General features: G+C 43.9%; 1 protein-coding gene across 1 annotated transcript in view; it reads left to right on the top strand.

Moving 5' to 3' along the window:
• The window catches only part of MAP9 (microtubule associated protein 9), a 1,126,417-nt gene that overhangs the window by 65,937 nt on the left and 1,040,529 nt on the right, over positions 1-19,951 (top strand). The window contains exon 2 of the mRNA XM_044063500.1: positions 16,439-16,530. Coding sequence (XP_043919435.1) covers positions 16,453-16,530 — 78 coding nt within the window. The 5' untranslated portion in view covers positions 16,439-16,452. The remainder of the gene's footprint in view (positions 1-16,438; positions 16,531-19,951) is intronic.

The raw sequence follows: 19,951 nt of genomic DNA, 5'->3' as shown, positions 1-19,951 counted from the left end.
CCAAACTCCAGTGACTGAATCTGCTTGCCTCCTTTCTGTATACACTATCAAGACAAGAAGAAATACCTAGCTCTACTCTGCTCAGATTCCTGCCTTAGCTTCAACCCTTCTGGGGTCTCAAGAACCTGTCCAAACTCCAGTGACTGAATCTGCTTGCCTCCTTTCTGTATACACTATCAAGACAAGAAAAAATACCTAGCTCTACTCTGCTCAGATTCCTGCCTTAGCTTCAACCCTTCTGGGGTCTCAAGAACCTGTCCAAACTCCAGTGACTGAATCTGCTTGCCTCCTTCCTGTATACACTATCAAGACAAGAAGAAAGTAGGTTATGAGCATAGTCACGTTAGTATACTAGGCCTCTGTTTGTTAGATATCTACAAGGGTCTTACAGTCTGCCTGAGCTTGAGCATCCAGCAGCCGGTACCCCTTCTTCCCAACCTCTCTTCTACCTTCATACCTCGCACTTTTAACTTTCCTTCTCTTATTCTTTAGTGTTTACTTCACCTCTTCACTAGTAAGCCTCCCCTCACTCCTTCTTCTTTACCTGCATTATCCACTAGGTGGCACCCTCCTCCCCTTTCTTTCTCTGCTGCTCCCTCTTGCACTAACCGTCCCTACACCTGTATTTTCAATGTTGGTTCTCCCTCTCCCTCAGCCTTGCCAGTACTCCATCTGTCTCCCTTCTGTTTGCTCTTTATTTTACCTCCGTAGCTTGCCTGGTTTATTGTTTCTATTCCCTGACCTGCCCCTCATCTCTTTCACCTTATGCTTAAACACTGATTTAACCCTCCTTTATTTTGTTGTCTTTTTGCTGGCATACTTGGCCATTCTAGACCTTTCCCTTGTCCTGGTATACCTCTTACCTTTACTCACCTGCATTTCTGATAGTCTCCTTTCCAGCTTCTACTTCTGTTGTTTCTACCCACTCCGTTCGCCCTGCGGGCTCACTCCGCTCCCCTACCCTACCCCCAAATCCCACCCACCCCCAGTGCATCTACATAACTAACCACGCCCCTCTCCTGTTCCTCCAATTACAACCCAACAACAACTATCCAATCCCCTCTCTCTTCACCCAATATTTCTTTCCTTAACCACACCCTTACACATATACCACTTAACTAGTCTAACAATACCACACCCACAACACTTGTACTAGTAACTATAATCTATATCAACCTTTAAAATGTATAAACTTCCCACCCTACCACTCAAACATACCATATTCATGTTCTCTCTCACTCTTACTCTATTATTAGCACACCTTACTACCTCCTATGAACAACCACTACTCTCACACCTTAACATACCACACAAACAAACTTCCTCCTTAATTCCTAACTACCCCAACCATCACATCAACATAACTTCCATACCTAGATATCTATTACCCAGATATCATAGAATAACCCACATTAAACATGTATACCCCAATCCCATAAGGATACCCCTTCCACATAGGAAATATACACACACTACTTACCTAACCTTACTCCTCTTACTTAAAAATGGAGATATTCACCCAAACCCAGGTCCAACTAACTCCTCCTTAAATCAATCCAGTAAATTAAACCCCATTGTAAACCCACTGCTTAGACAACCCAAAAACTCACTCTCAGTAGCCAACCTTAACATACGTAGTATTAATAATAAAACAACTCAACTACATGCTCTCTTACAGCTGTACTCCTTTGATATTATTTGTCTAACAGAAACCTGGTTAAAACCCTTAACTAAAGACAGTGAAATAATTCCTCCAGGCTACAACATCTTACGTCTCGACATAGAATCTAAAAAAGGTGGAGGTATTGCCATATTATTTAAATCTAGCCTTCAAATAACCACATACCACCAAAAACCTCCCCAGGACTCTAATGCTGAACTTCTTATTACCAAACTAGAAATAAACAAAGTCAGATCCATCTATATTATCTGCATTTATGTTCCCCCAGGTAACAACATTTCCACCATAGAAAAGATCCTATGTTGGCTATCACTAAACTTACCTCAAGAGATAATCATCTTAGGTGATGTAAACATCGATTGGCAATCTTGTAACAACATACAACCTACGAGCCATATTAACCTTTATGGATTCTCTCAGACCATCACCTCCCCCACTAGAATAAATAAAATTAACAAAAAGGAAAGTACCATAGACTGGATACTCACCAACAACCAACCCCATACTTATAAAACAGGAACCCTCCCTGATGATATAAGTGATCACTTACTAACCTACATCATCAGGCTTAAAACCAACCCTCCTACCCAAATCATAACCAGAACTATCAGATCCAAAAAAAATTTCAACTTGGAGCTATTTCAAACTGAACTGGAAGCTTGCAACTGGACACCCTTAAAACATCTTCCACTAGATGAAGCTGTTGATTTCTTTAATGCTAAGTTTCTAACTATCCTCAATTACCATGCCCCCACATGCTCCACTGGAATCAAAACTAAACCTGCCCCCTGGCTCTCTATAGAAACCAAACAAAAAATCACTCTCAGAAATAAAGCCTGGAACAAATCTCGCTTAACTAAAAACACAGCAGACTACCAAATCTTTAAGCAACTAAGAAATGAAACTAAAAAAGCAATAATGAACGATAAAAGAAATTATTACCTGAAACCTCAACATTCTCGCCAAAATAACCCACAAAAGTTCTGGGCAACCATAAATCAATTACTACAGTCAAGCAAACCTGTCACACCCAACCCACAAGGCTCTGACATGCATAACCCCAATCAAACAGCAAATTCCTTTAATTCCTTCTTCATCGAAACTATTCAAACCTTAGCAAGTCAACCCCCCATCAAAAGCACACACATGTCTAACAGCAACCCAAACCCACCCCCACCTTTTCACTTCCAACCAGTCCCAACAACTTATATTCTCTCCCTTCTAAAAAAACTCAAACCATGTACTCCCTCTGCTGACCTATTACCTGCAGAATACTTGCAATTAGCAGCTAAAGCAATAGCCTTCCCAATTTCAATCCTGATAAATAGAACCATCACTGAAGGATATGTCCCTAAACTTTGGAAAATCTCCCACATTATCCCACTTCATAAGGGTGGAAATTCTACTGAAATCTCTAATTACCGCCCTATAGCCCTTCTTTCGCCCTTATCTAAGATCATGGAAAAGTGTATCCACAAACAACTGCTTCACCACCTTCTCCATAATAACCTACTCTCTAACACCCAACACGGTTTCAGACCATCCCACAGTACCACCACAGCCCTCCTCTCCTTTACAGACACAATCAACAAAAATCGCAACAAGAACACCCTTTCCTCAGCACTTTTCTTAGATCTGTCCAAAGCCTTTGACATGGTCAACCACCAAATACTCATTCACATTCTTCAATCCTTATCAGTTGATACCCAATCTATTAACTGGTTTAAGTCCTACTTAAACAACAGACATCAAGCAGTACTCTGGAACTCCACTGTATCCTCCCAACTACCTGTCAACATTGGTGTCCCACAAGGGTCTATACTGGGTCCTCTCCTATTTTCTTTATTTATCAATGACCTACACCAAGTAGCTCCCCAAGCCACATGTACACAGTACGCAGATGATTCAACGCTTATCTGTTCAGCCACATCTGTATCACACCTTCACTCCCTCACACAACACATATTTAACTCTGTAGAAGAATGGTTTTCCCAGCATTGTCTACTACTCAACCCTAAAAAAACTAAACTGCTCCTCTTCACACCTTCGAGCAAATCTTCCCTCATTGATTTTACTATAACATCAACAAATGGCACACTTATATCACAAGAGTCTACTACCAAACTACTAGGCATTACCATTGACAACAACCTTAATTTCGATGCCCATATTAACAACACACTAAAAAGCATTAATAAAAAATAGGCTCTCTTTACAGAATCAAACCTTTCCTCACTCCAGAATCTAGAACAACTATAGCCCACTCCCACCTTATCTCACCCCTTCTCTATGCCTCCCCCATTTTTACCAACTTGTCAAAAAAAAATCTGTCAAAACTAGAGAACTCCTACCACAACATAGCCAGATTTGCCACAGGAAACCCGTACAGAACCTACCACTGTACTAATTTAAAACAACTAGGCTGGCTGGAATATCAACAGCAACTAAAAATTAACCAGCTAAGCATAGCCCATCAAATTCTTTATCAACCTGATAAAACACCTATACTATCCAGTCTGATTCACCCATACCACAACCTAAAGTCCCTGAGATCTGCACACAAACTTCTTATAGACTCTGTCAAGTCGAACAACAAAGCCGGAGACTCTCTCTTCTCAAACTCTGTTGGAAAATATTGGAACCTGCTTCCCTCTGAACTTTCTTCTATTCCCTCAAAGTCTCCCTTTAAAAAGAAACTCAAGCTTTACCTCAAAACACAATGGCTGTGCTCCTGTACTTATCCTGACTAACTTTACTTCTTGACAACTGACTTATTTCACCCCTGACTAAGTTTACATTCTTTTTCAGCTGATGTTTTCCTTAATCCCTCTCTCTGTACATGTTTATTGTATACTTCATGAATGTCATGTTCTACAATACTTTGTCATTCCATCACTTTTTGTACCACATCACCAGTATCAATGTCAAAAATATTTTTATCTTAGTATTATGTTATTATGTGTACATGTAGTGCTTAATGGTTTTTAACTTAGTATCATTAAAATTATAAAAGCGGAGCTTATCTCCCCGGGCCTCTTCTGAAAATGGACATATATCCAGCTAGACTAGCCCGGTCAACAAATGTAAAATAAAAAAAAAAAAAAAAAATGATTGGCAAAGCTTAAAAAATGTCTCCCAAGGGAAGTTAGCTTAGTACTAATCTATGAATCTATAATCTATGATATCTTATTGTGATGAAAGTGAAAGAATGATGGCAACTGTATTTATTTCATCTTCTTGCTCTCAGACATGTACATTGATCCCTGACAAGCCATAACAATGATTGTGAAACTGTCATTCCCTTTTATGCACACCCCTTCCCCACTGCAAGTACCTCAGTGCATTCTCTGGCCTCAACCTGGGAGTCTAACATGGAGTGTTCATAGGTGTTTACTAGGCTAAAGACCACAAGGGCCTTTGTAAGCCTAGCCATGCATCCTAAATCCTGAGTTCTGATACCTTTGATAAATGTAAGCATGGGCCTGGGAGATGAAGCATTTACAGGTTACCTGTTTGCATGAGAGACATAGGTGCCAAACCAGGGATGAATTTCCGGTTTCCCATCCAATTGTCCAAATTGCACTTGAATTGGACTAGGGAGGAACTCTGCTTCACATGGATGGGGAGCCTGTTCCATAGACTGGGTAGACTCTGGGATACATACATATCTCTCCAGCAGGTCCTATTTATGTCACAGGCAAGGTTTAAGTCTTTAGAATGGGTAATTGTGGAACGGTTTATTATGTTGTCTACATCTCACCTCCGTTCTTGCTGTTTGGGTTCGAAGCCGACTTGGCCGTATACTATAGCTCAAGAGCTTTTACTAGCTCGAGGCTAGCCCCTATCCCAGCATGCTTAGCAGTAGTTACCCAGATCTTGTTTGCCACTTGCAGTGTTGAGATTGTGGATACTGGCTCAGGCTAAGTGTTTATTTTCTTATATTTTCTAGTTTAGCTTATCTAATTTAACTGTAGTTGTCCTACGTATTTCTATCTATCCCTATCCCATCTGAGTGACTTGCTTTTGTGTAGCTTAACCATTTTTTCTCTCTGGCCTTTCCCCTCTTCCAAACCCATTTAAATTAGAGGGTTCTTTTTCTTTTCTTGCCTTTCCTTTAACTTTAAGGAGTAGCCGTTTAAGTTAGAGGCTGTTCTTAGGTGGGGAGTTTGCCGTTTAACTTAGAGGCTCTCCCCCTCTCTGTTAAATTTTTTTTTCTTTTTGTCTGTTATTGCCTTATTTTTTCTCTTTGTCTAGCTTACATAGTGCTATTAATAGTGTTATTGCATAGTTTTCTTATTTGTAGTCTATAGCCTTAGACATAGTGCTGTTCTCTATTATGTCCAAGAATTTGAAACCTTCGGGTTTAAAAAGTGTGATTCGTGCTACCAAAAGATGTCCCCTATGGACAGGCACACAAGTTGCGCATATTGTTTAGGACCTGTTCATCTGCAGGACTCTTACTCTTATCTGCCATGCTTTTAGTTCACAAGTCTTGCAGGAGAGAAGTAACAAGTTAATCTTGAGAGGTTTACTGAAGAGCCCCTTTGATGCTGCCATGGAGGGGACTTGGCCACCTAAAAAATTGGACAAAGTCGAGCCTTCATCCTCTTCGGCTCTGAGTTCGGACCCATCTAAGGACAAGGGCAAACCACAAGCTAAATCAGACCCGACTTTCAGTTCCGACAAGACATCTTCATCTATGGCGCTGTGTTTTCGGAGCCAGTAAGGTCCCATAAGCATTCCAGGTCTCCTGCCTTGGAACCAGTGTGGTCTGCTCCACAGTCTCCATTATTACAATCTGTGGTGGGCAGTCTCCGGTCTTCAACCCATTCCTCTCGGTTATCCAGGAGCCTCTCAGATGATGATGTGGAGAAGATGGTAAAGAGGCTTCTTAGGACCCCAGCATTAGCAAAAATCTTTCGGGCCCATCCCAGATGAAAATGGTGCCGACATCCCAATTAACACCTCTCTCAATTCCTCCTCCGACTCCTCTAAGTTCAAAGTCGGAGTGTATGGAAGTCATAGCGGGTGAACCGTCGGTTTCAGTAACCTCCTCTGGTCTTTCAGTTCCAACTACTGCTCCGATCTCCTTGATACCCCCTTTTGTCAAGGGATCTGGGAGCTGATGCTCCCTCGTCAGCTCCGAGGGGGGGGGAGCAGCATCCGACCCTTGTCCGACCCTACTTTCCCTCTCGGAGCTTTGGCGCAGGTCATCTTGGCCCCTACATCGGCCTCAGAGCCGTTGCCCTTGGTTCGGAGGAAGTCTGCTGCTTCTTCGGAGCCAGAGATTATTTCGGGTCGAGACTGTGATGCCTTCAAGGTGATGAGCATGCTGTCTGCTGAGACAGCTCCACCCTCGGCTCCATTAGGTCCTTTGCCTTTGGTCCACCTCCGAACCTCCCCTCCGCCCCCAACATAGGAACCCATGCTCCAGGACGCTCCATTGGGCGATCCCACCTCATCTGAAACCTCCCCTGGGCATCCCTTGGAGGAGGTCCCTTGGAAGAGGACTTGCAAAAGAAGCATGTGGACTCCCCTGAGTCCTTGATATCAGACACAGACTTGGATGACTCAGAAGGGTCCCCACAGTCCCCCTCTGAAGATGTCTCTTTTTCAGACATCTTAGAAATCCTTAGACAGAGGGGCGACTGGAAGTCCCTTGCCCCTTCTGAAGATGAGGCAGTGTACCTGGATGCATTCGGATCCCGACCCTCCACCTCTTGGGTAGCTCCTCCTTTTGGGTAGCTCCTCCTTTCGACCCACTATTGCATGTAGTGAGTCAGAAGTCTTGGAGCTCTCCAGACACGATGGAACCAGTTCTGCAGAGGCCCAATAAATTCATTACAGCCCCTGAAGACAGGCTGTTCTTATCTAAAGGTATTCCCGTTGATGCTATGGTGGTGGCAGCAGCCACCAAGAAGGAATTAGCAGAAACTTCTTCATCTGTCCATCTGCCGAATAAAGAGTCTTGTACGATGGACAGATACGGGAAGCGTATGTTTTCTTCAGCGACCTTTAGACTCAGGTCGCTGAACTATTTGTCCCACTTTACAAGGCTTCAAAGGGATCTCGTGAAGGAGTTAGGAGATACCTTACAGGATCCTACAGCTGTGGGAGCTTCGGACAAGGCGGCTTCTTAGCTTGCGACCTTGACTTCAGTGGTTAACTCCTCCATGTGGCTAATTTCATATGCAGCCGATGGGGCAAGCAAGGTGGCAGGCACAGGGGTAGCCTTATGCAGACAATCCTGGATGTGCCTTTGTCATTTTGCGGAGCCCTTCAAGTCTTCCTTTACCAATGCCCCCCTTGACGGATTGTCCCTGTTCGGGCCTTAGGTAAAAGAGACTCTTACCAGGTGTGAACAGGATGGCAAAACTCTCTCTGCCATGGTAGTACGTTTGTCTGCTCCATCTAGGCCCTATCCTGAAGGCCAGAAGAGCAGGAAAATGTGGTTCTGGAAATCCCAGGGAGCTTTGCCTGACACACATGGAGAATTTTTCCCCAGGGGCAGAGAGGGAAAGAACAACAGAAGACACCAACCTCACGGCTGGAGGGGGGGGGGGTCCGCAGAATAAGGGCAACAAAGATACATTCTAGGCCCTTCCAGTGCTCCTGAAGGGAGGCCTGACAGTCTGACTCCGGAGGCAGTCGGGGGGGAGATTATCCTTGTACCCAAAAGTCTGGCAGACAATCACAGAAGATACATGGGTACTATCCATAATATCCGGAGGTTACAATATCCCCTTCTTCCTACTTCCCCTGTCAAAAAGACAATACTCTATCCCAGATCTTAAACCCAGTCTTCGGGATCAAGCAAACTTAGAGGTTCAAAGATTGCTAAGAAAAAGAGTCATCCAGGAAATCCCAGCAGACCAAATTGGAAACGAAACTTACTCAAGGTTCTTTTTAGTTCCAAAGAAAACAGGGGACTGAAGACCCATTTTGGATCTTAGCAGACTCAACAAGTCAGTCCAGAAAACAAAGTTCCGGATGGTAACACTGCAATCCATTCTTTCCTTTCTGGGACAGGACAATTGGATGTGCTTTAGCGATCTCCAGGATGCGCACTACTGCATTAAAATGGACAGATGGTCAGTGAGATATCTAAGCTTCTGGGTGGTAGCCAGTCACTATCAGTTCAGAGCTCTGCCCTTTGGTCTCGGCACAGCCCCCAGGGTGTTCACCAAATCAGGGCGGGGGAATACACAACCACTCTTATTCTCAACTTGGGATCACCATAAACTACGAAAAATTTGCTTTGTTGCCTTGTCAATATATTACCTTTTATAGGAGCAGATTTAGACACACGGTCATGATAGCAAAGCTTCCTCAAGAAAGAGCATTGACGATCTGTCGACAAGTTCTCATGCTGTTTACACAAAAGAAGATTCAAGCAAGATTTGTCCTCAAGGTCCTGGGTTTTATGGCAGCGGCAATCACTGTGGTCCCTATGGCTCGCTTTGACATGAGAATTCTACAGTGGCTTCTATTTGCACAATGGTCATTCCAGGATTTACCCATATCACATCAGATTCTGATCAGTGAATCCTACAAAAGGGATCTGGAGTGGTGGTGTCACTCCCCTATGGTGACAGTAGGCAGGCCATTTCTACCCCTCCCAACCTGTAGCCACAGTGACCACGGACGCTTCCCAGATTGGGTGGAGGGGGCATTATCTGCGACAGACTGCTCAAGGGACTTCGCAGGAACATGAGTACCACTTGCACATCAATGTCCTGGAGATGAGAGCGGTGCAAGCACTTCAGGACGGTCTACCTACAGGGAAAATAGGAATTCAGATGGACAATATGTCAGTAGTATGGTACATCGACAAACAGGGTGGAACATGGTCTTACCCCTTGCGTTGAGAGGTTTTACGAGTTTGGCAATGGGCAATGTCTTCCCAACGCTTTCTGGTTGCAACGCACATCCTGGGGAAATCCAACGTGATAGCGGACAAGCTCAGCCAGGCTATCCTGATGCCCCACGAGTGGTCCCCGAAGCAGGAAGTTGTGGGCTTGATTTTTCACAAATGGGGCCAGCCATGCTGTGATCTGTTTGCCACCCCCCTCAACAACAAATGCAGCAGTTACTTTGCCCTAGTCCCACCACCGGGACAGTCACCCAGCGATGCACTTGTTCACGGTTGGCCCCCGGGACAGCTTTATGCCTTTCCACCTTTTTCCCTGATCCCCAAGGTTCTTTAGAAAGCACAGTCATTGGGTTGCAAGCTTATCCTCATTGCCCCTTACTGGCCTCATCAGGTATGGTACCCATTCCTTTGGCCTCACATGCAAGGGGAGCCTTGGATCCTGGACCCAGTGCCAGATCTTTTGAGGCATCAATCGGGGCCTCTCCATTCTTCCATACAAGCTCTCAAGCTCACAGCTTGGTTTCTCCACTTCCGGTCTTAGCCAGGCTTCCCGATGTTTCTCCAGCAGTTAAACACATTTTGATTTCCTCCCATAAGCCCATACTAGGAGACTTTATACTAGTAAATGGAAGAAGTTCTCTTGTTGGGCAGGCAAACATCAGGTTGATCCCATTACTGCTCCCATTTCAAAGATTCTTGAATTTCTTCCTGAAACCTTTGACCAAGGAGCAGCTGCAGCTACTATCTGAGTTCAGTTAGCTGCCATTTATAATTGTCATATGGGAGAAATGGGTTCCAATATCATATCCCATATGTTATGCAAGGCATTCCTAAGAGGTACTACCCTATTAAGACCTCCGATAAGATAACCTCTTTCCCCCTGTAATCTAAATTTAGTCTTAGATGCTCTGATTCTTCCTCCCTTTGAACCATCTGCTTCTTGTCTGCTCAAATTACTGACTTGGAAGACCCTTTTCTTGGTTGCAATTACCTCAGCGAGAAGGGTTTCAGAATTACAAGCCTTATCTATTCGTCCCCCATACTTGATTTTCCATAAAGATCGGGTTTCTTTTAGAATCAACCCCTCCTTCTTATCCAAGGTATGTTTTGACTACAATTTGAATCAATCCATAGAGCTTCCTGTGTTCTTCCCTAATCATGGCAATAAGGCAGAGTATAAGCTTCATCAACTGGACGTTCATAGACAGTTACGTTTCTGTTTACACAGGACCAAGGACTTTAGAAAGTCTGACCAATTGCTCATATTTTTTGCGGACAATAAAAGAGGTTGTGTGGTCTCAATGGGGAATTTATCAAAGTGGCTTTCAGACACTATAAAACATGACTACAAGTTGCATAAACTAAAACTTCCAGAGAAAATTAAAGGGCACTCAACAAGGGCCTTGTTTACCTCTATTGCCTTTCAAGCCAGATTGCCTTTGGATTCGATCTGTGCAGCCGGTACCTTTATCACTCATTACAAAGTAGATGTGGCCTCCCGGGACAGGGCATCCTTTGGTTCTACAGTCCTGAAGAGTTGTTTTCCAGTGAGCTGCCCAAGAATCAGGTGCTCAGGATGCTGTCCCAAAATAGCAAGAATGAAGGTGAGATATGGACAACATAACATAAAGAAGTTATGTACTCACCATAATGTTCTATGTTTGTTGTCCTTGATCTCGCCTTCCTTCTTGCGTCCCACCCTCCTTCCCCCTTCCTGGAGGATCGAGAGGAATCCTGTGTTCTGTTGGTTATACTGGCTGGGTTTCCTTTATACCATACCTTATAGATGTTATGTGATCCTATCTCGCCTACATTCTGACTGATGGGTTCGGAGCCGATCCCTCGGCTCCGACTCGGCACGCTTATGCCAAAGAGCGAAGTCTCTTATTGGCTGAGCTTACTATATCCCAGGATGCACCACTACCAGTCCCCCAGATCTCGTTTGCCGCTAACTAGCGAAGACGTGGTCTCGAGCTGGCTGAGCTGAGTAGTATTTTTACTTACTTTTTTCTGTCAGAAAATCGCTTTTCCTGTCATAAAAAGCTGTTTTAACGGCTACTCTGTGCTTTGTGTAGTGATTGAAGGTTTTTTTGTGAAAACTTGTTGAGTGATTGGGCGTTGTTTCTGATTTCAGGCCTCCTTTATCTGTAGGGCCTTTCCCGGTCAGTTAACCCCACTCAAACTTTTGGGATTTCAGATCCCCTTGAGTTTCTTGTTGTTCGGATTGTTAAACCGGCAGTTGTAAACTGATTTTTGTAGAGTCGTTAAGTAAAGTTAAATTAGGATTGTGTGTTCTTGCTGTCAGAAAATTACTGCATTTTTGAAGGAGTCATCCAACCGGTCCCCACAGACCAGATCGGATCCGGAAATTACTCCAGGTTCTTTTTAGTGCCAAAAAAGACAGGGGACCTGAGACCAATATTGGATCTCAGCAGACTGAACCAATCCGTCACGAAATCCAAATTCCGAATGGTCACGTTACAATCCATTCTCCCATTGTTGGAGAAGGATGTTTGGATGTGCTCCATAGACCTCAAGGACGCCTATTATCACATACCGATACATCAGGCGTCCAGGAGGTATCTGCGCTTCAGCCTGGGAGTCATTACCAATTTTGTGCTCTGCCCTTTGGTCTCACCACAGCCCCCAGGGTGTTCACCAAGTGTTTGGCAGTAGTGACGGCTCACCTGAGAAGTCTTGGATTCCAAGTGTTTCCCTATCTGGACGACTGGCTCCTGACTGCCACCACCAGGCATCTACTAATGGACAACCTCAAAGCCACCATCTCCCTGGGTGCTACCCTGGGGATTACATTCAATTGGTCAAAGTCTGTCTTGCTGCCCTCTCAGAGCATAAGGTTCATAGGAGCAGAGATAGACTCAAAATTGATGCTGCTTTTCTTCCTGCCGAAAGGATCCAAACTTTACAGGGCCAAGTTCAAGCTCTGATTTCAAGATCCAAAGCCCCAGCCAGGATGGTTCTACAAGTTTTAGGTTCAATGTCTGCCACGGTTCTTTTAGTTCCTCTGGCAAGATTGCACATGAGGATTCTTCAGTGGCTATTGTCAACTCAATGGTCCTTTCAGGATCTTCCCGTCCATCATCACATCATGATTACGGAAACATGCAAACGGGACCTTCGCTGGTGGCTTCAGACATCCAATCTAAATCAAGGAAGCCCTTTGTTATTCCCTCTCCAGTGGTTACCCTGATGACAGATGCCTCCCAGATAGGGTGGGGGGGGGCATTGTCTGGGCAGGTTAGTTCAGGGCTCCTGGCTTCCAGACGAAGCCCTTCTCCACATCAATGTGTTGGAGATGAGGGCTGTACTTCTATCCCTACAGGCCTTACACAAGTTTCTTCCTCAGGGCATCATCGCCATCCACACAGACAACATGTCGGTGGTCTGGTATCTGAACAAACAAGGAGGGACCAGATCTTACCCCCTTTGCAGAGAGGCCATGAGGGTGTGGGAATGGGCTGTAGCTACCAACCGCTTCTTGGTAGCGACCCACATTCCGGGAAAATCAAATATATTGGCAGACAAATTGAGCAGGACAATTCTCTCTCCTCACGAGTGGTCCCTAAACGAAACAGTAGCAGCTCAGGTTTTCAGGAGATGGGGAACGCCGTGCTGCGATCTATTTGCAACACCACTAAACACGAACTGCAAATGGTTCTTCTCCTTGACCCCACATCAAGGGAAGCAGCTATGGATGCTCTAGCACAACCTTGGCCAACAGGGCTACTTTATGCCTTTCCTCCGATACCACTTCTCTCCAAAGTCATTCAAAAAGCTTCTCAATTGGGGTCCACAATGATACTGATTGCTCCATACTGGCCTCGTCAGGTATGGTTTCCCTACCTGAAGAAACATGCGGTGGACGATCCTTGACGTTAGATCTAACTCGGATCTGCTAATCCATCAGTCTGGACAACAGCATCAGTCCCTACGCTCCTTGAAGTTGACAGCCTGGCTCCTCCACTTCCGACTTTAGTCAGAAGTCACACATTAGACCCGGAAGTTATTCACATTTTATCTTCAGCCCACAAACCCACCACTAACAAATTGTACCTCAGTAAGTGGAAGAGGTTTGCTATCTGGGCTCAACTCAGGGCTTAGACCCTATCACTGCTCCGATCCCGAAGTTTTGAAATTTTTAACATCCCTGTTTAATCAAGGATCTTCTGTCTCTACTATTAAAGTACAACTGGCGGCTATCTCTAAATTCCACGAATATATGGATCCTCCATTGATGAGCAGCAGATTATGCAAGACTTTTATTAAAGGTGCGGGCCTGTTAAGACCCCCAGTTTTTCATCCTGCGCCTCCGTGGGATCTTGATTTGGTGCTTCGTGCATTAACATCTTCCCCTTTCGAACCTGCTGCTACATGTGAGTTAAAATATCTGTCTTGGAAAACTGCCTTCTTAGTTGCAATTACTTCTGCAAGAAGAGTCTCAGAGCTTCAAGCCCTATCTATTAAACCACCGTACTTGATTTTCCACAAGGATAGAGTATCACTTAGGCCTAATCCATCCTTTGTCCCAAAGGTCTGTTCTAATCTCTGTCTTCAACAATCTCTAGAGCTACCAGTTTTCTTCCCAAAATTCTCCAATGATGCAGAATACACTCTCCATAAATTGGATGTTCACAGGCAATTGCGCTTCTATTTAGACAGGACTCAGCAATTTCGTAAGTCAGACCAATTGTTTGTGTCCTTCTCAGACAATAAATTGGGTAAAACCATTACAAAAGCTACTATCTCCAAATGGATTAGAGATTGTATAACTCAGGCTTATTCTTCTTCGAATAAGCAACTTACAACATCTATCAAAGCTCACTCTACCAGAGCTATGGCAACTTCTATAGCTTTTCATTCCAAACTTGCTATATCGGAGATTTGTGCTGCGGCTACTTGGTCAAATCCGCACACTTTCATTTCCCACTATAAATTGGATGTGGCATCTAAAGGCGAGCATCATTTGGTTCCACGGTACTCAGGAGTGTTTTCCAGTGAGCCACCCAGGATTCAGGTGCTAGGGACGCTGTCCCATCAGTCAGAATGTAGGCGAGATAGGATCACATAACATCTTTTAGTTATGTACTCACCATAACTTCAGATGTTTGGGATCCATCTCGCCTACATTCCTAATACCCACCCTCCTTCCCCCTGCCTTGGAGATCAGAAGAGATTGAACGGTTTTGAGTTCTACTGTTTTATCTTGTTTCATCTGACGATGTTATATAATCAGTGTGTGCATGTGTGCATGTATGCGGACAAACTAGATCTGGGGGACTGGTAGTGGTGCATCCTGGGATATAGTAAGCTCAGCCAATAAGAGACTTCGCTGTTTGGCATAAGCGTGCCGAGTCGGAGCCGAGGGATCGGCTCCGAACCCATCAGTCAGAATGTAGGCGAGATGGATCCCAAACATCTGAAGTTATGGTGAGTACATAACTAAAAGTTAGTCTCAGTCTTCTACTATTACTATTGTGGAGGGGTCACAACTTTATATGTAGGTGTCATCGGATGTGTAGAGTGGAGTATATCTCTTGTCTATTTATATGGTCTAGTGTTGGGTTATCACAAACGAGATCTGGGTAACTACTGCTAGGCATGCTGGGATAGGGGCTAGCCTCGAGCCAGTTAAAGCTCTCGAGCTGTAGTCTACGGCCGAGTCGAACCCAAACAGCAAAAAGGAAGGCGATATCAAGGACAACAAATATGGAACATTATGGTGAGTACATAACTTCTTTTTTTGTGGATATGCAGGAGGGCCATCAAAGTTTGGTCTGACACTGGTATGTATCCTGGATGTATGTGCCCGGTCTTTCCCATGAGAGTAGTGAGCAGGCATTGCCTACTTACCCCCCCCCCCTCCGCCATTCAGAAATGGGTTGCCCTGTGGTCATAGGGCTTTATCCTTTTCTGCTACACAGCTGCTAAATGCCACACAGACATGGTATAACTCAAATGCTATGAAGATCAAAAACAGGAAGGAGCTCTAATATCTCCTGTTGTGGGAAGTACCTCACATAATTGTACTTTCTTTACTTAGCCTATTAAGTATGTTGAAGAGACCCTCATCTTCCTCACTTCCGTTTTAATGTTCTTTTCAGTACTATTTTCTCTTTGTTTAGTGTGCAAGACAAACGGGCCTTCATGACCTAGATTTGCGTGGAGTTTTTATTGCATTTGTGGAGTGTATCTCTCTTAATTCTGGGCTTCTTAGTGTGTCCTTGCGCAGTTCGTTCAGGCATCATAGCATGTGATAAATACAGTTCCATGATGCTTCTCCCCATCATTCTTAATGTATATGGAAATTTTTTGATAACAGGCTTGATAAGGTCTTTATTAAAGCTATACCCTCAAAATCTGTTCATCACTTGGTGAAGTGACTGTAGGTTTATCTTGGGCTTACTGGACACGTCTCCCTACCATATGTAACTGTGCATCCATTAAAGTTCATAGATGCGTCCCCAAGCTAGCCCACACTAATGTCACCAAGGGATAAGGTTGACATTCACTGATGTAGGCAAAAGTAATATTTTGCTAAAGTTTATATTTAAATGAAAAACAAAGAAACAGTCAACTTTTGTTATGAAAGATAAATGCCCAACTCTAAAGGGACTGTTTAAGAGCTGTAGCATCACTTTGGTTTATCTCAGTCAATTTAAGGTGCATCTTCGAGAGGATAAACATGTTTCACTTGTGCCATTGTATGTGCTTATGAATCATACTCTATGTCTTGAAGCAGTCTTTTGAAAACTTCATCTTTATTAGCTCACTGAGTTTTTGGAAATGTAATATGAATACATGAAAATAAATGAAATCAGGCTCATTTTAATAATTCCAAATAATTATTTGTTTTTATTTGACAGCTGAAATTTACAAGATGACCAGTGAAAAAGCTTTCAGCACAGGATTAACATATACAAAAAGTCCAAAGGTCTCAAAAAGAACAACTTTTCAGGTAAAACAGCTGTCTGTGGTTAATATTTATTTATTGGCTACATCTGACTGGGTAGAAGTCCATTTTCAGTGGGGGCCCATTGAGAAAAGCCATTTGCTTGTTGTTGTGGTAGAATTCATTGTTTTTCTGTTCTTTAAGCTTACAGATAGACTTGTCTTGCTCTTTAATTTGGATTTCATTAGTTTTTCACTGGTGTGTGTACGCTATTGTGTCTGGTTTTTGATTGTCTAGTGTTGAGTGCTTCCTGCCTTTTTTCAGATTTTCCCCTTTCCAAAGGATCCTTTCACTATTTTCAGTGTTTTAAACTTCTTATAACCTTTTGGCTGTAGTTTTGAGTGATTGCTCTGTGTGGTAGTTATAGTTTATAGCTTAAAGTGTTTTTTTTTCTTATACTTGTTAGTATTACTGTTGTGGATGCATGTAGTTTGGGACATGGCTGGCAAGGCTACTAGATTTAAAATGGGACCTACCTGTAGACATAAAATCTCTCCCCAAGATTTGCAATGTTCATTGTGACTATTGCTTGGGCACTTCTCATTTGGAGGAAGTCTTTGACATTTGTTCACTTTTTTTAGTCTGTGGGCCCGCTCTCACTACGTTTCAAAGTTAGTTCTTAAAGGTCCTCTCTCTGCCAGAGTAGGAAAATTGACCTTCTTGCAGTCGGGCCTTCTTATTAAGAAGCATTATGAGAGGCCCTGTGACTGGTCAGAAAGAGAGAGATCTAAGGAAAAGGAAAAGAAGAAGGAGGAGGAAAGAGAGAAAAAGACAGAAAAAGAGAGGGACAAATCAAAGAATGTTTCTAATGATTCAAGGAAAAGATGTCCAGATCTGTCAGATTCCTCTAATCCGGCATAGAAAAGAAGCTAAGCCTTTAGATGGTACAACCTCCCTCCTGTTGGGGTTGGACCCAATTTGGATCCATTCACGAATGCCTCCATTTATTTTGGATCCATGTTTCTTCCCAGAGAAAACACCTTCTTGGTTCTTATCACCTGCATGCATGCAGAAAAAGTGTCCCATAAGTCCTCCAGACCACCTTAATGGCATCATCTCTCAGGTCAGTATGGTTATCAGGGACTCTTTTGGAAGTGGATGTGGACAGGATGATGTTGAAGTTTCATAGTACACAGATCCAGATGGGGTTCTTCCTGCATCTTCTGCTCCTTCACCTTAAACAGTGTATTTCCCTAAATACTAAAATGACAAAATCTTTGCAAAACCCAGTCTTCACATTTACTAGTGTATTCTTACTATACAGGATACTAGAATCTCACCAAAGAAAGTAATGATGTAACATTACTACCAATTGAAAAATTCTTTCTAGTTTCAGATTAATGAAATCCTACAAAAATAATGTAAATTGTAATATGTTTTTTTTCTGTCTGTTATATCTGTAATATTGTTAAACTGTATTTTAAATATTGTCTTTCTTTGTATTTTGCTTGCAGAGCTTTTCTTCCCGGGCCTCCACTGAAAATGGGTCTCTGACTCAGTGGTCTTTCCTGGTCAACAAATGTTAATAAAATAAAAATAAATAATAAAAAATAATTTTGCCCATTTGTTCATTATGAAAGGTAGTGTTCCTCATTTTGGAGATGGAAGGTTGAGATCTATGATTTAAAGGCTTTCCCCGACTTTCCACTTCTAGAGGCAGTTGCGGTAGAATATTACTACATCTGACTGCATGGTCAGGTGTCATGCAGGACACATGGATCAGGGAGTTAATTTCCACAGGCTGTACAACACACTTTTCACAAACCCTAAATACTGAATCAGCAGTAACCTGTCTTGCAGAAAACTGGCCAATGTTAGACCTCTGTGGCCTAAATTATTATGTAAAGAACACCAAGATGTCCTTCAAGGATGCATCTGCAGTCATAACATATGGGTTGTCCTGCCTCAGGCAGCCCTTCGGTCGGCCGGATTCCAAAGTCTGGGTCAGGCCTCGGCTGATGTCGCATCTTCCCCGACGTCAGAGCTGCTGGGGTATAAAGGCATCAGCCAACGCCATTTTCCCCAGTCTTTCTTGCCGCGCGCTGCCCGAAGCAGAAGCTGTTCGCAAGTTCCGGTCGGTCAGATCCAGAGATTCAGCTACCGAAGACTTCTAAAAAGCTAAGTACCCAGTTGGGGACTCTTTCTTGCCTCAGCTGATGTCAGACAAAGTAAATAATTGATGTTAAGTTGTCAATCTCGCCTTCATTCTTGCTTGATGGGTTCGGAGCCGATCCTCGGCTCCGACTCGGCACTTGCTAAGCTCGAGAGTCACTTTTACCAGCTCGAGGCAGCCCCATATCCCATGATGCAAGGCGGTAAGTACCCAGATCTCGTTTGCCGCTTCGCTTATGAGGTCCTCCTTTTACCAGCTCCTGGTAAGTGATTTACTACTTCGCTATTTTAGCCCCTTTTAACTAAAAAAACCCTTTATTGTTAGTTTAATTTAGTTTTAAACATTTTCTGACAGAAAATTTCTGTCTCTTCTTATTTTTTTTAGTCAGACTTTCTCCCATCCCACCCCCCCCCTGTTAGGGTGTGTGTGTGTGTTTTTTAGTTATATCTTTTGGTATATTTAATTTAATTTCTTTGACTGGTGTGTGTGTCTGTGTTGGCACCATGTCTAAAGAAAGGGTCTCAGGCTTTAAGAAGTGTGACTCGTGCTGTCAGAAAATGTCTCTGACAGACGGTCACACTTCTTGCCTGTACTGCCTGGGGCCTCTTCACCTGCAGGACTCCTGTGCTATTTGTCATTCTTTCAGCCAGAGAGTCCTGCAGGAAAGAAGGAATAAGTTGATTTTGAGGGGCCTTCTTAAGCCGGAGGGCTCTCCGGCTAAGTCGGCTCCATCCAAGACTGCTAAGTCTTCCAAGGCCCAGGCTTCTGTGTCCAAGCCTGCGGCCTCGGCTCCGACTCGTTCTGAGTCGAGAACGGCTCGGCTGGAGCCGATTCTGGCTTAATAAACCTTCGGCACCAATGGCTATCGGTGCCGATTCTGCATCGACCACTTCGGTGTCGGCTCCGATCGGTTCCGACCACCATGTGGCTCAGGCATCGGTGTCGGCTCGGATCGGCTCCGACACCGTTACTTTTGTGGCTGTATCGGCTCGGCTGGAGCCAATGCATCGAGGCTACCTTCGGCTCCGATAAGTTGTCGGCTCCGACAGGTTCAATAGTTTCATCGGTTCCGATGGCTCCTTCGAGGAAGAGGTCTAGGTCTCCTTCCTTGGAGCCGATACTTTCGGCTCGGCTTCACCTCTCCTCTCGAACGGAGCCATCGGAGCCGATCTTCAAGGTCATCCAGGCTTTCTGACCATGATTTAGAGAGAGTGGTCAGTAGATTACTTAAGTCACAGGCACTGGCCCAAATGTTACATAGTCCGTCTCAACAGACGGCTATTGGTCCACACCCGTTGCAGTTCCTCCTTCGAC

This window comes from Protopterus annectens, chromosome 2.part1, assembly GCF_019279795.1.
Source record: "Protopterus annectens isolate FY-2018-M chromosome 2.part1, PAN1.0, whole genome shotgun sequence".
Classification (NCBI taxonomy): domain Eukaryota; kingdom Metazoa; phylum Chordata; order Ceratodontiformes; family Protopteridae; genus Protopterus; species Protopterus annectens.
This window is presented reverse-complemented; position numbering and strand designations above follow the sequence as displayed.